The 14,491-nt window shown below is 39.8% G+C and overlaps 1 protein-coding gene across 4 annotated transcripts in view; it reads left to right on the top strand.

Annotated features, from left to right (window-relative positions):
* The window catches only part of Rala (Ras-like protein A), a 358,449-nt gene that overhangs the window by 123,833 nt on the left and 220,125 nt on the right, over positions 1–14,491 (top strand). For all 4 annotated transcript variants that reach the window (XM_067141589.2, XM_067141588.2, XM_067141587.2 and 1 more), the window contains exon 4: positions 8,652–8,738. In XM_067141589.2, the coding sequence (XP_066997690.1) occupies positions 8,652–8,738 (87 nt within the window). The remainder of the gene's footprint in view (positions 1–8,651; positions 8,739–14,491) is intronic.

The following is a 14,491-nucleotide window of genomic DNA, read 5'->3' as shown; positions in this document are numbered from 1 at the left end:
TCTTGGAAATTTTCCTGAAGTCGATAAATTAATTTCTAACGTCAAATTTTTTTTGAAAGCACCACTGCGGGTTGCAACTTTAAAGGAGTTAGCTCCTTTGACACCACTCCATCCACAGCCAGTTCTTACTAGGTGGGGGATGTGGCTCGCTGCTGCCATCTATTATTGCGAAAACTACTCCACTATCAAAAACATTGTTAACAGCTTCAACAAAGGTGATGCCTCTTCTATCAAGATTGTGCAGGAATTGTTTTTCAACAGTTTGTCAGAAAGTCTGGCATATATTTAGTCGAACTTTAGAATTATATCGAGTGCAATTACTCGTTTAGAAGCTGCTAGCTTAGGAATTCATGCGAGTATTGAAATTGTGAGAAGTTTTGACATTTCAGCACAACAATCACATGGAATAGTTGGCGACAGTGTACAACGGAAACTTCAAAACGTGCTTAATCGAAACGACAGTGATGTAACATTATTTAAATATGCATCAGTAATGTCTTGACGTAGAAAAAAAGCTTCTGTCGTTGCCATAAGACCTATCTGTGTCGGTGCAACGTAAAGCCCCTAGCAAGAAAAAAAAAAGCTTCTCCTCTTACAAGAGTTTGTTAAGTGATAATCGGAGGTCTTTCGCACCTGATGCTTTGAAAATTAATCTTGTCATACACTTCATTTTCACCCGCGGAGAAGAATGACAAAGGTATGCGAGTTTACACTATAGGCCCTGCCACCCTACCATAGTGTATTGAAGGACATCTACTTAATTCGTTTTGTGGTGCTCAATTTAAACTTTAACACATTTGAATAATATTAATGAAATCTGGGCTTAAAAGAAAATCCACTACCTCCTTCCAGTCATTTGACCGGGTCAGAAATGGAAAGTGGCGAGGAAATGTGCCGGCTGCCGAAGCCTGTCGCATTCCTCTGAGGCAATGATTAATGAATGACAGATGAAATGAAATGAAATGATATTGGAGAGTGTTGCTGGAATGAAATATGACAGGGAAAACTGGAGTGACGGGGATTTGAACCACGGAACCTAGCGGTGAGAGGCCGGCACGCTGCTGCCTGAGCTATGGAGGCTTAAACGTTCCAAATTATTTTAAAAAATAGATTGATGTCTAGTTTTTTCGTATTATAAACCACCAATGCAGAGTGCAAACATGTTTTCACTTTTAAAATGTTGTGATCTGGTAATCTTAGCGAACTTAGTTTTATAGGTATGTATTCACAAATGTTTGAAAAGTGAATCAAGGACAATAGACTGTGAATAACTGCCAAACATGTACATTCAGGAAATTAATATGAAGGTAAGAATTAATAATTTAGTTCACAAATATGTATCAAAGGAATTGCCGTTTCAATTTATAATTTATTTTAAAATGGCCACTTTTTAGATTAATTATTTTGGGGTCATATCTTGCAATTTTATCGTCATATTTCGTCACTCTTGAGGTCATATTTGCTTGCTTATTTGGGCTATTTTAGATCTTAAACATCTGAGCCCTGATCATCATTATTCTTGATGGATGCCATACTTTTGCATCTGTCTCTTGATACAGGCCAGAACAAAATGTAGCTTCCATCAAAGTCCCAGTCTCATCCATGGCTGTGACAATATGGAAGCTGCTGGGGTATGGGTGGTGCTGAGTAATGGCATTCAGAGTGCAACCAGTGCTTCTTTTTTTTTTTTTTGCTAGTTGTTTTACGTCGCACCGACACAGATAGGTCTTACGGCGACGATGGGACAGGAAAGGGCTAGGAGTGGGAAGGAAGCGGCCGTAGCCTTAATTAAGGTACAGCCCCAGCATTTGCCTGGTGTGAAAATGGGAAACCACGGAAAACCATCTTCAGGGCTGCCGACAGTGGGATTCGAACCTACTATCTCCCGAATACTGGATACTGGCCGCACTTAAGCGACTGCAGCTATCGAGCTCGGTGCCAGTGCTTCTGAGTGTTCGGAAAGGTGTTCTCATAGGGTTAGACATGCTACAATAGCGCCATCTAGCCCAGTGAGGAAAGCAGTGGCAACCTACTTAACCCCTCATATTGCCTAGTATGCCTCATTTTGGTGCTGCCATTGGCTGTTCTGGTTTTCCTATAACCACACAACCTTTGAGGATCCAACCAGCCACTGGGCTGATGACCTGACAGACAGACGGCTCTTCATAAGGTTGGGAAGTTGGCTTAAAACATTTTCACAATCCATAAAAGCTTATGATAAGCAAATGTTCGCTTATCGGACCTTATAACGGTTCACCGAGACTGGGACACTCAATGGCCACCCAAGTCAGAGTCGTCCATGCACTGTAAGGACCGAGAAGCTAGTGAATGCAGTTGTGGCTCATATTCAGAGAAATCCTGTCCGAAAGCAATCATGGTGTGGGAGCTGAGAGAGGGTATGAGATTGATACCATTAAAAAGGAGTAGGAATACAATAACACATGCACTGTATGTGACAAAAACTCTTGCAATGATATTTTCACTGTGCAATTAAGTCTTCTTTCAAAGTCACACCATTTTCATTGTTTTATGTACAGTACAACAATTTCAGGCGCTTAAAGCCCAGAGCCTCCCTGTAGGAGGTTATTGGCAGCATATCAATTTCCATATTTTCTTCAGTGTTGGCATTAGCACTGCCTTCACTGCCACTTTTATCATACATACATACATACATACATACATACATTACCATTATAGACTGTTATGCCTTTCAGCGTTCAGTCTGCAAGCCTCTGACAATTTACTAAACGTCGCCACAATCCTCGATTTGCAACTAGTGTTGTGGCCTCATTTAGTTCTATACCTCTTATCTTTAAATCGTTAGAAACCGAATCTAACTATCGTCATCTTGGTCTCCCTCTACTTCTCTTACCCTCCATAACGGAGTCCATTATTCTCCTAGGTAACCTATCCTCCCCCATTCGCCTCACATGACCCCACCACCGAAGCCGGTTTATGCGTACAGCTTCATCCATCAATTTCATTCCTAAATTAGCCTTTATCTCCTCATTCTGAGTAGCCTCCTGCCATTATTCCCACCTGTTTGTACCAACAATAATTCTTGCTACTTTCATGTCTGTTACTTCTAACTTATGAATAAGATATCCTGAGTCCACCCAGCTTTCGCTCCCGTAAAGCAAAGTTGGACCGAAAACAGACCGATGTAAAGATAGTTTCATCTGGGAGCTGACTTCCTTCTTACAGAATACTGCTGATCGCAACTGCGAGCTCGCTGCATTAGCTTTACTACACCTTGATTCAATCTCGCTTACTATATTACCATCTTGGGAGAACACACAACCTAAATACTTGAAATTATCGACCTGTTCTAGCTTTGTATCACCAATCTGACATTAAATTCTGTTGAATTTCTTACCTACTGACATCAATTTAGTCTTCGAGAGGCTAATTTTCATACCATACTCATTGCACCTATTTTCAAGTTCCAAGATATTAGACTGCAGGCTTTCGGCAAAATCTGCCATTAAGACCAAGTCGTCAGCATAGGCCAAACTGCTTACTACATTTCCACCTAACTGAATCCCTCCCTGCCATTTTATACCTTTCAGCAGATGATCCATGTAAACTATGAACAGCAAAGGTGAAAGATTACAGCCTTGTCTAACTCCTGTAAGTACCCTGAACCAAGAACTCATTCCATCAATTCTCACTGAAGCCCAATTGTCAACATAAATGCCTTTGATTGATTTTAATAATCTACCTTTAATTCCATAGTCCCCCAGTATGGCGAACATCTTTTCCCTCGGTACCCTGTCATACGATTTCTCTAGATTTACGAAACATAAACACAACTGCCTATTCCTCTCGTAGCATTTTTCCATTACCTGGCGCATACTGAAAATCTGATCCTGACAGCCTCTCTGTGGTCTGAAACCACACTGGTTTGCATCAAACTTCCTCTCAACGACTGATCGCACCCTCCTTTCCAACATGCCAGTGAATAATTTGCCTGGTATACTAATCAATGAGATACCTCGATAGATGTTGCAATCCTTCCTGTTCCTTTGTTTATAGATAGGTGCAATTACTGCTTTTGTCCAATCTGAAGGTACCTTACCAACACTCCACGCTAATTTTACTACTCTATGAAGCCATTTCATCCCTGCCTTCCCACTGTACCTCACCATTTCAGGTGTAATTTCATCTATTCCTGCTGCCTTATGACAATGGAGTTTAATTACTTTCCTTTCCACTTCCTCAAGCATAAATTCACCAACATCAATTTTCCTCCTCCCCATGAGCTTGGCTGTTTGCAACACCACCATGATGATTTCCTTTTACATTGAGATGATGTTCAAAATATTCCCTCCACCTCTCCAGTGATTCCCTGGGATCTATTATGAGTGCACCTGAATTACTCAAAACACTGTTTATTTCCTTTTTCCCTCCCTTCCTAAGATTCTTTATTAGTTAATTATTGTCCAGAAAGGTTTCCCTGCTGCTTGACCTAGCCTTTCCAGGTTATTACCAAAATCTTCCCATGACCTTTTTGGATTCAACAACTATTTGTTTCGCAGTGTTTCTTTCATTTACGTACCAATCCCTGTCTGCCTCGGCCCTTGTTTGGAGCCATTTCTGATAAGCCTTCTTTTTACGTTTACAGGCTGCTCTCACTTCATCATTTCACCAAGATGTTCGCCTTTTCCCATCTTTACACACAGTTGTTCCCAGGCATTCCCTTGCTGTTTCTACTACAGCATCCCTGTATGCCACCCATTCAATTTCTATATCCTGAACCTGCTTACTGTCTACTGTTTGAAACTTCTCACTAATCATATCCATGTACTTCTGTCTAATTTCCTCGTCCTGGAGATTTTCTACCCTTATTCGTTTGCAGACAGATTTCACTTTCTCTACCCTAGGCCTAGAGATACTTAGTTCACTACAGATCAGATAGTGGTCTGTATCATCGAAAAATCCGTGAAAAACTCTTACATTCCTAACAGATTTCCTGAATTCAAAGTCTGTTAAGATATAGTCTATTATGGATCTGGTACCCCTAGCCTCCCATGTGTAGCGGTGAATAGCCTTATGCTTGAAGAATGTATTCGTAACAGCTAAACCCATACTAGCACAGAAGTCCAGCAAACGCTTCCCATTCCCATTAGCTTCCATATCTTCCCCACATTTACCAATCACCCTTTCGTATCCTTCAGTTCTATTCCCAACTCTCACATTGAAAGCGCCCATTAGCACTATTCTATCCTTGCTGTTGACTCTGACCACGATGTCATTCAATGCTTCATAAAACTAGTCAACTTCATCCTCATCTGCACCCTCACATGGTGAATACATGGCACAATTCTTGTCCTAATTCCTCCCACTAACAAATCTACCCACATCATTCGCTCATTTACGTGCCTAACAGAGACTATGTTGCGTGCAATGGTATTCCTGATAAAGAGCCCTACCCCAGACTCTGCCCTTCCCTTTCTAACACCCGTCAAGTACACCTTATAATCTCCTATCTCTTCCTCATTATCTCCCCTTGCCCGAATATCACTTACTCCTAGCACATCCAGATGCATCCTCTTTGCTGACTCAGCCAGTTCTACCTTCTTTCTTCCATCAGCCCCATTAATATTGATAGCTGCCCATCAAATTCCATTTCGTTCGCCAAGTTGTTTCCAAGGAGTCCCTCGCCTGTCAAATGGGAGCGGGACTCCATTACTCCCATAAGCCCGAGGCTTGCTTAAAGTGTTCTGAGCTCGGGAAATTAATGAAGCAGGATGCTGCCCTACTTGCACATAATCCTAGAGGATTGACTGAGGAATCATTCTAGAGTCTTCACTCTTGCACTCTGTTGGCATACCTGAATCAATTTTGATTTAAATACCCCGTAACCTGCTGCATTGATTAACTGTTGAATTGCTTCTATACTGTCAGAAATACCAGATTCCATTTCAGGATTTTTACTGCTAGTAGAAACCCAGCTTCCAGAAAGCCGTTACGAACTGTTGAAATTGTAATGTTTTTCCATGCATTGATTATCCATGAAATTGCATGGATACATTCAGTCTCTTTATCAATGTTTGAATGATTCCTTCATTCCCGTTTAGTTCTGATACATTGTGCACCCCACTGTCGGCAGCCCTGAAAATGGTTTTCCGTGGTTTCCCATTTTTACACCAGGCAGATGCTGGGGCTGTACCTTAATTAAGGCCACGGCCGCTTCCTTCACACTCCTAGCCCTTCCCTATCCCATCGTCGCCATAAGACTTATCTGTGTCGGTGTGACGTAAAGCAACTAGCAAAAAAAGATACATTGTGCTTCGTCACTAACTCTCTGTACATTACCTTGAAGATCTGGATCACTCTTTGGTCATGTGCCTGAGAAATTGATGTTACATTTGAAGGAAAAAAAGACTATTTTCATAATTTGCAGCTTAATTGTAATGAAATGCAATGCTACATTATCGAGGAATACCAAGACTTTTCTCTCCTGGTGTATCATTTCACTGTCCAGTTGTCCTAACCAATTGGACATTATTTCTCTGGTCATCCATGCTTTCCAGGTCGCTTTCCGTTCTTTGGCAAACTTTGTAACATCCATATTTTTTTAAACGCCTTGGTTTTGCAGCTTTCTCAATCACACGGTGGCCGGGCTGAGTGGCTCAGACGGTAGAGCGCTGGCCTTCCGACCCCAACTTGGCAGGTTTGATCCTGGCTCAGTCGGTGGTATTTGAAGGTCCTCAAATACATCAACCTCATGTTGGTAGATATACTTGCACATAAAAGAACTTGTGCGTGACTAAATTCTGGCACCTCAGCGTCACCGAATACTGAAAAAGTAGTTAGTGGGACGTAAAGCAAATAACATTTTTTTAAAACATTATCACAAAGTGCTTCACTCGTTCTCCACTCATACTTGCACGTAGCAAGATTGTAAGACGCGCCTTCGCTTTTTTCCCACCAGTACAAGGGTTTCCATTGAAACGCAAAGTTTTGTCGGGTAAAGCACGAAAAAATAATCCAGTTTCAGCGGTGTTCAAAATATTTTCTGGAGAATACCAATCTGTTATTGAAAGTCATTTTTCTTGCAAATTTTCAACAATCTCCATATTAATAAATAGTAATAATGGTATATGGCCTCCATAGAGGCCTGATGCAGGTCTTTTGATTTGATGCCGTATAGGCAACCTGCCCATCGGTGAAGATGGGGCCCTATCTAGGATGATTTCTGATACTAAGATAACACAGTCCTGGAGCCATCGGAATTAACCAATGAAGGTTAAAATCCCCGACCCGGTTGGGAACCGAACCCGGGACTCACTGGACCAAAGGCCAGCACGCTAACCATTCAGCCATGGAGCCAGACATCTCCATATTATAACTGGATGATTCTCTGTAAATTGCTCTGAAGTTGATAGCTTGTCGCTTACTAAATCTCTCTAGCCAACCATTCAAGGGTTCGAAATCTCCCGATACCTAATTCTGCCATGAATTCTAAAGCTTTTGCTTGTATCATTGTTCCTGACAGAGGGACATTCTGGCTTATTATTTTACTGAACCACACTAGCGTTGCCTTGTCAATAAGAACCCCACTACCTCATGAAAACTGTTTCATCTGCAATTCATTGCCATTTAAATGCCATTCTTTCATTAGCTCCTCTTGGTTTTTCACAATTGGCGCTGACTGTATTTTTCCAATCATAAACACTTTGGACAGATCATGCATAGGTAGGCATAATAGTACAATAAAGCCTTTCTGTAATGGACACTTTCAGGACCAAAAAAATGTCTGTTATAAAGGGGTGTCCACTCGAGGGAGGGTATGAAGTGGGTACAATTAAAAATAAGTAGAAACACAATAACCCATATACTGCTAGTGACAAAAATTCTTGTATTTTAGCTTAATCCCCCTTTTTTTTAAAACTGGTAATATTAAAAGGCTCAGACACATTAGTTTACACTATTATGCCTACCTTTCCTCTTAGGGTTACACTTCCTCAGAGCCATGTTAAAACACACTAATTCACTAACATAAAATTGAATACATCAAAAGCCTATGCCTACAAGTCAGTTTAAAAGTAACCTGAGAGTGAAAGTACGAATTCCAGTATTGTCAAGCATTTCAGATAACAGAACTGCCGGGGGGGGGGGGAGCATAGCTTAATGTTGACTTCCTAGAATGTGTTTAGCCTGTGCCACAAGTTACGGTAACTACAGTTCTTGGAAGTACCATTTGTGCAAAATGTAATTGATTGCTGTGCTGGTACAGTAATATATAAAATCTGCACGCTCGCAAATTTATTCTGAAAACATCTGTCCCATTAGGAAAAGTTTAATTGGAGTTTGTTGTGGATTTTGTGTGTCGGTGTCTGTGTAAGAGGGGTAAATTACTCTTACACAGAGTGAGAATTTATCATGGACCTAGAAAATCTGCTAAGGAAGGATGTACACCATTGAGAGGTGTCAGTTGAGTTTTACTGTATTTTCTACTTTAGTCTTAATATTTGTATCCATTGGTTGGATTTAGTCTGATTAATTTCCTTGTAACATGGTTGTCTGAAATAGTGATCTCTAAATCTGTGACTTGGTTACCTCTGCTCTAAATGTTGTATATCATACATGTTGTTTTTAGCATGTTGTTTCTGATTAAATCTTAAACAGGTATTTTCTTGTTTCAGGGATAATTACTTCAGAAGTGGTGAAGGATTTTTGTGTGTCTTTTCTATAACAGAAGATGACAGCTTTGAAGCGACTCAGGAATTCAGGTACAAAACTTTTTAGTTCTAAATAACTTGAGTTATTTCCTTTATCGTTTTTATTAATCCATACAGAAATGAGCAATGTCACCATTTTTTCTGCACAGAGCTGTAACTACTCTTATAATTTATATGATAAGTTTAAAAGACTTCTTAGTTAATTTTTGGGGCAAGGTTTGTCATCTTGAGAATGGTTTTATGGGATAACAGATGCTGAGTCCGTGAACTTGTTTCTGAGTTTAGGATACTTAATTGTATCTAACCACGTTTACAAATTACTAGGCAACGAATTGTTAGTGTGATTTGTTATCCTTACAGTAGGAATTTACCTTGTTCCATACTGTAATGTTGGCTGTTTTATTTTGTGAGATTTTAGCAGTTGCCTATTCAGTACAGCAGGTCAGATATTGTCCACCAAATGACAATGTAAACAGCTAAGTGTCACCTGAAATAGTCTTCAGCTGCACATCTTTACAAACTTTAGCTTCATGTTAGAAATTGGAAACTGTAAAGTTGAAGGGCTGTAGTTCTAATTTCAGTATTAATACCAGGTAACCTGGGGTGGTTTATCCTTCAGTTTTTCAGCGCTAATTTCTGGAAAATGTGGGATAGTACCATCAAATTACAGAACATGTGTACCATTCATATTCTCAAATAATCGCAGTTAAACTCATTACCACAGATAGCCAAATACTGCCAAGTTACTAGGCCTTTGTTATAATACTCAAAAAATCACTGGGTGGGTGACCAAATGTGTTCCATATCTCTAAAAATAATCTACATCATATATCACTATAATTAATACCCTGCAGTCAAAACTCACATTTTGTTTCAAAGTCAGTACTTATATTAGTATTTTATAACATAATTTTTTGAATGTACTAAGACATTGTGAACTGTTGTAGTATTGCTGTAGTCATTGGTATAGGGGTAGCATGCCTGCCTCATACTGAGAGTCCTGAGTTTGATTCCCAGCCATTTCAGGGATTTTAATTGTGGAGTGATGGCTGAACAGGGTTCACTCAGCCTCTTGAGACCAACTGAGGAGCTGTCTAATATGAGAGGCATTGTACATTGTTGCAAAAGCCAAACAATACAGCTGATGTCATCACGCTGACCCCCACATGGCACTCCAATATCTGCAAGCCATCTGGCTGGACAGCAGTTGTTTTGGCAGGCCAAGGCCCTTGTGGGTTGCTGCAACATGTGTTTTCTCCTTGTGAAGTGAAAGAACTCACCAGAAAATATGTTACAAAATTAACTTCCATCAACAAAATACATTTTCTTTTGGTTGAGTGTGAAAATAACACAGCTGGACTACTAGGAGCAAAGCTTGCATTATTTTATTATTTTCATACCAGTTTTACTCAGAACTGTATTGCTGAATGAGTAACTGAAATGTGCATACATGCATACATACCGTATTTTCCGTTGAATAAGATACGCATTTTTACCCTTAAAATATGCCTTAAAAATGGGGTGCATCTTATACATCAAAGGTACAGACTTCTTATGCATTTTTTCTTTTTTCTTAAGACTTATTGCAGTGGCTCTCAGTAGAGGGAATTCCGCTGAAACAATCTCACCCAAATAATCTGTTACTGGGTTGAGTTACAAGTGTGTGTGTGTACTGTGTATTTATCATTACGGTAGTTACGGGTAATCGTGGAAAATATTAACAGGTGACGTTCTTATACCACAAGCTATAAATTGCAGGTTGTTAAATATGCAGAGGAACATAGCAATGGTAATGCAGAAAGATATTCTGAACCATTACCAACAGGAATAAATTATTAAACATGGCGTAGTCAGGACATTTTGAAGAAACTGTGTAAAGGGAAGCGCGAAACATGGAAAACATGCCATGTGGCTGGAAATGGGAAGTGTTGAAATAGGTTCAAAGAAATCTGTAAAATGGCATTGCTATATCAACAAAAATGATTCGCACACATGCGGTTAAAATAGTCTGTGAGGGTAAGGTTGACTGTTTCTAATGGGGGAGTGCGGTGTAATCATTTCATGAAACTTAATGGACTCGCTGTGCGAGGCAAAACTAAAATTTGCCGTGAATTGCCGAATAAATATGAAAATAAAATCATTTCCTTTCACAGATTTGCAATTCAGCAGGGTAAAAAGAGTAATTGTGAAATGGCACACACAGTGAATATGGACAAAATGCTGCTCGCATTTGATGTACCCTCAAATAGTACTGTTGCTGAGAAAGGTGAAAAAAAGTGTTACTTGTGAAAAGAGTGGAAATGCAAAAGCACACTACACTGTAGGTTCCATGCGCTAACAGGAGAAATGCACCGCTGCGCTGCAAGTGGTGAACATTGTAAGTTAATGCGTATCACCATGCACTTAATCTGCTGTCTTGCCGTATGTTGCCATGGTCTACTAAATAATAACATTGGAATTTCAGTGTTTTATGCAACAACAATCAGCCGAATTATTCCAAACTTGCAGAAAGTGATCATGTATTAAATTTACAAGAAAAACAGTTTGAAGGAAATAGCAACAGAGCAATAACTGCAAATGTGATGCAAAGAGAAACCCTACCATTTCACAATAGAGGCAGCATAGTAATTTATGTATTAGTAGTGGTGATAACGAGATTAATGTTAATGTGCACTTTAACAGTGCTGTCTGCTTGGCCTATTTCTTCTTATATTATTTATTACAATTTCTTTTAAGTCACACCAACACAGATAGGTCTCATGTTGACGATGGGATGGGAAAAGCGTAGGAGTGGGAAGGAAGCTGCCGTAGCCTTAATTAAGGTACGGCCCCAGGATTTGTCTGGAGTGAAAATGGAAAACCATGGAAAACCATCTTCAGGGCTGCCGACAGTGAGGTTCGAACCTACTATCTCCCAGATGCAAGCTCAAAGCTGCGCGCCCCTAACCATACGGTCAACTCACCCAGTAGGCCTATTTCTAATATGATATTATTTTAACGTAGGTTAATGCTGCTGGGGAGGCAATTAATTGTTTCCATGAATGCCCTCAGTCAGAGAAATGTAAGTATATTTCCGCTGTTATTTATGCGGTTTACTCGGAATGTGACAGCTCGCATACTGATCAACCCTGTGAATGGTCCTGACCTCGCATCTCAAACGTGGGGAAAGAGAAAAACAACAAGGGGAAGAGATCAGAGGAACGTTTTGCGATAAAATTGCACAGGCTTTATGTGGACCAATTAAATTCCTGATTTTGAAACCGCATAGCAAGTAAGGACCCTTTTCTGAGGCAGCGCTGCCCTGGGAGTGGTGCCCGTCCCTATGTGAATCCCAGAGCACACTGACCCAGTGTGTAGCATCTGGTAAGGATCCTAGCTCAGGGTTACGAGCGAAGACATCAACGGAATCTACAGTGGAGATGATGGTGATTGCAGAAAAGGCAGCCCAGTACTCGGGTAATAGAATAAGTACACTGTTCATCAACAGCATTTATTTCCCATGTAAGGGGCAGCCTGAATAATAGCGGGCAGTAACTTTAAAATGCCCTTGGGAGTGGCTACTCCATCATAACAATAGCCTAAATTGAGTGGTGGTAATTATCAGCCTCAGAAAAAGTTAGGTCGTACCCTGATAAAAGCAACACACAGTTCTTGTGCTGCGGGAACTGTGATAAGTGGGTAACCAGCATTTAATATTATGTAGGTGGAAATAATAAATGGTATGACCCTGACAGGAAAATCAGAAGAGTTGATTAATTTTATGGAGAGGGAGAATGTTGCAATGATGGGACTGACTGAGGTCAAGTGGAGGGAAAAGGGAGTGAAGAGGATGAATAGAGGGTACATCCTTTACTGGAGTGGAGGATGTGAGGCAAAGAATGGAGTAGGAGTGATTAACAAAATCCTGGATGAAAATGTGTATAGGGTAGACTACGTTCGTGATAAGAGTAATCAGAGTACAACTTAGGGCGGAGGAGTGAAAGATTTCATCTATGTTTATGTACTCCAAACTGGAAACAGTGAGGAAAATACAGAGAAATTCTTGGAAATGCTCGAAGTAATCACCGACGTATAAGTGATAGTCAAGGGAGACCTCGATGCTCAGGTTGAAAATGACAGAATTGGTAAAGAAGTGTTAGGTCCATTTGGATATGGAGAAAGAAACAATGAGGGAGATAAGTTGATAGATTTTTGCGAGAGAAATGGAATGATTGTGTGTAACACTTGGTTTAGAAAGAATAATAGTAGAAAGACTACTAGATATGGCTGGGGTGAAAGAATGACAAAAACAGCTAATGAGTATTTTTTGGTTGAGAATATAAATCATAAACAGTTAATGGATGTAACAGCGCTACCAGGTGAGGCATTTGATGGAGACCACAGAGTAGTGGTGGCAGAATTGAAAATAGGTAAAATTGTGAGAGTAAAAGAAATAAGACAAGAAAATAGTCATGGAAATTAAAAGAGAACTCAGGAGAAATTTCAGGAGGAATTAAAACACCACAACCCTATAATTATCAGAAATAGAAAGTGTAGAAGAAGAATGGACCAAATTTAAAAACACATTTGTAAGGTGTGCAGAGAAGTTTTTTGTGGCAGAACTTCGGTGAGAGTGAAGGAAAAGGAGACACCTTGGTGGAATGAAAATGTGAAGGAGGTTGTTAAACAAAGGAAGAAAGCATGGCAAGAATGGAATAGAGATAGGAAAGAAGGAAGTAAGATTAAGTATCTGGAAATTAAAAGTAAGTGTAAAATAGGTGGTAAATGAGGAAAAGTGGGAGAGATTCACACAAGAGTTGGAAAAGGATGTAAATAGATTGATAAAGGCTGATTCCACCCAAGTAGGAAAAAGTAAAGTTTAAAATAAAACTCACCAATTTGTTTTTATGATAGATAAAACATGACATTTTATTAATTTTATGATGTGTATTAATTGATGTCTTTCAGTTTTTAATTGTGTGCTTAATTGAACCTTTATGTAGAGGCTAAATTCATTTGATATTTCTTAATAGTTTTACAAATTCCTGTTTATCATGATGAAAAAATTATGAAAATAATTATAGCAAATGTTAATTCTAATGCTCTTTCTCTTCTCAGTAAAGTACTTATTTAGGTTATTAACAGTTTATACAAGGTGTAATAAAGCGACAAATTCATTGCTGCAGGTCATGTAAACACTCGACGAAAAAGGTATAAAAGTTTCTCGAGACGAAAAGTGCGTGGCTCAATTTGAATAAAACATAGTATGCAAAGCCAATACTGCACACCCTTTAAAGTTTGCTATACCATTCGTTTAAAATTTCAAATGGAGTCATACGAACCGATAGTAAAATACGTCGCGTGTTTACGGCGTTCTTGCGTGCAGGTGCCCGGGAAGTTCCCCGCTGCCCACAGGATTCAGTTTAGAATAGCAATCGGTGTTCACATTGAGATGATATTTAATAATGCCACTTACAAGGAACATTGTAAACGGTATAGCGAGAAAAAAGATGACGCCTGCCCAGTTACACGTTCGCCGCCAACAGGTACGAAAATCTGTGAAGAAACACAGAGCTCAGGAAACATTTCAGGACTTAACAGTTACTTCCTGTTCAAATCCAACAACACAACCATCAACATCGATTGCAGAGCCGAGTACGCCAACGTCTGGTTATAAATGCAAACAAACATTGGGGAAAGCTGTAAAGCGTTCGGAGCAGGCTTTACTAGTGATTATCGGAAGAAACAGGAAGTAATTTCTGCGCTGAGTGTAAAATTTGGTGTAGACCTAAGTTCATCTATCTCCGACAAGCGCAGGAAGTCTT

Source organism: Anabrus simplex, chromosome 2 (assembly GCF_040414725.1).
Source record: "Anabrus simplex isolate iqAnaSimp1 chromosome 2, ASM4041472v1, whole genome shotgun sequence".
Taxonomy (NCBI): domain Eukaryota; kingdom Metazoa; phylum Arthropoda; class Insecta; order Orthoptera; family Tettigoniidae; genus Anabrus; species Anabrus simplex.
The sequence above is the reverse complement of the archived record's forward strand: the minus strand, read 5'-3'. Positions and strand labels throughout refer to the sequence as shown.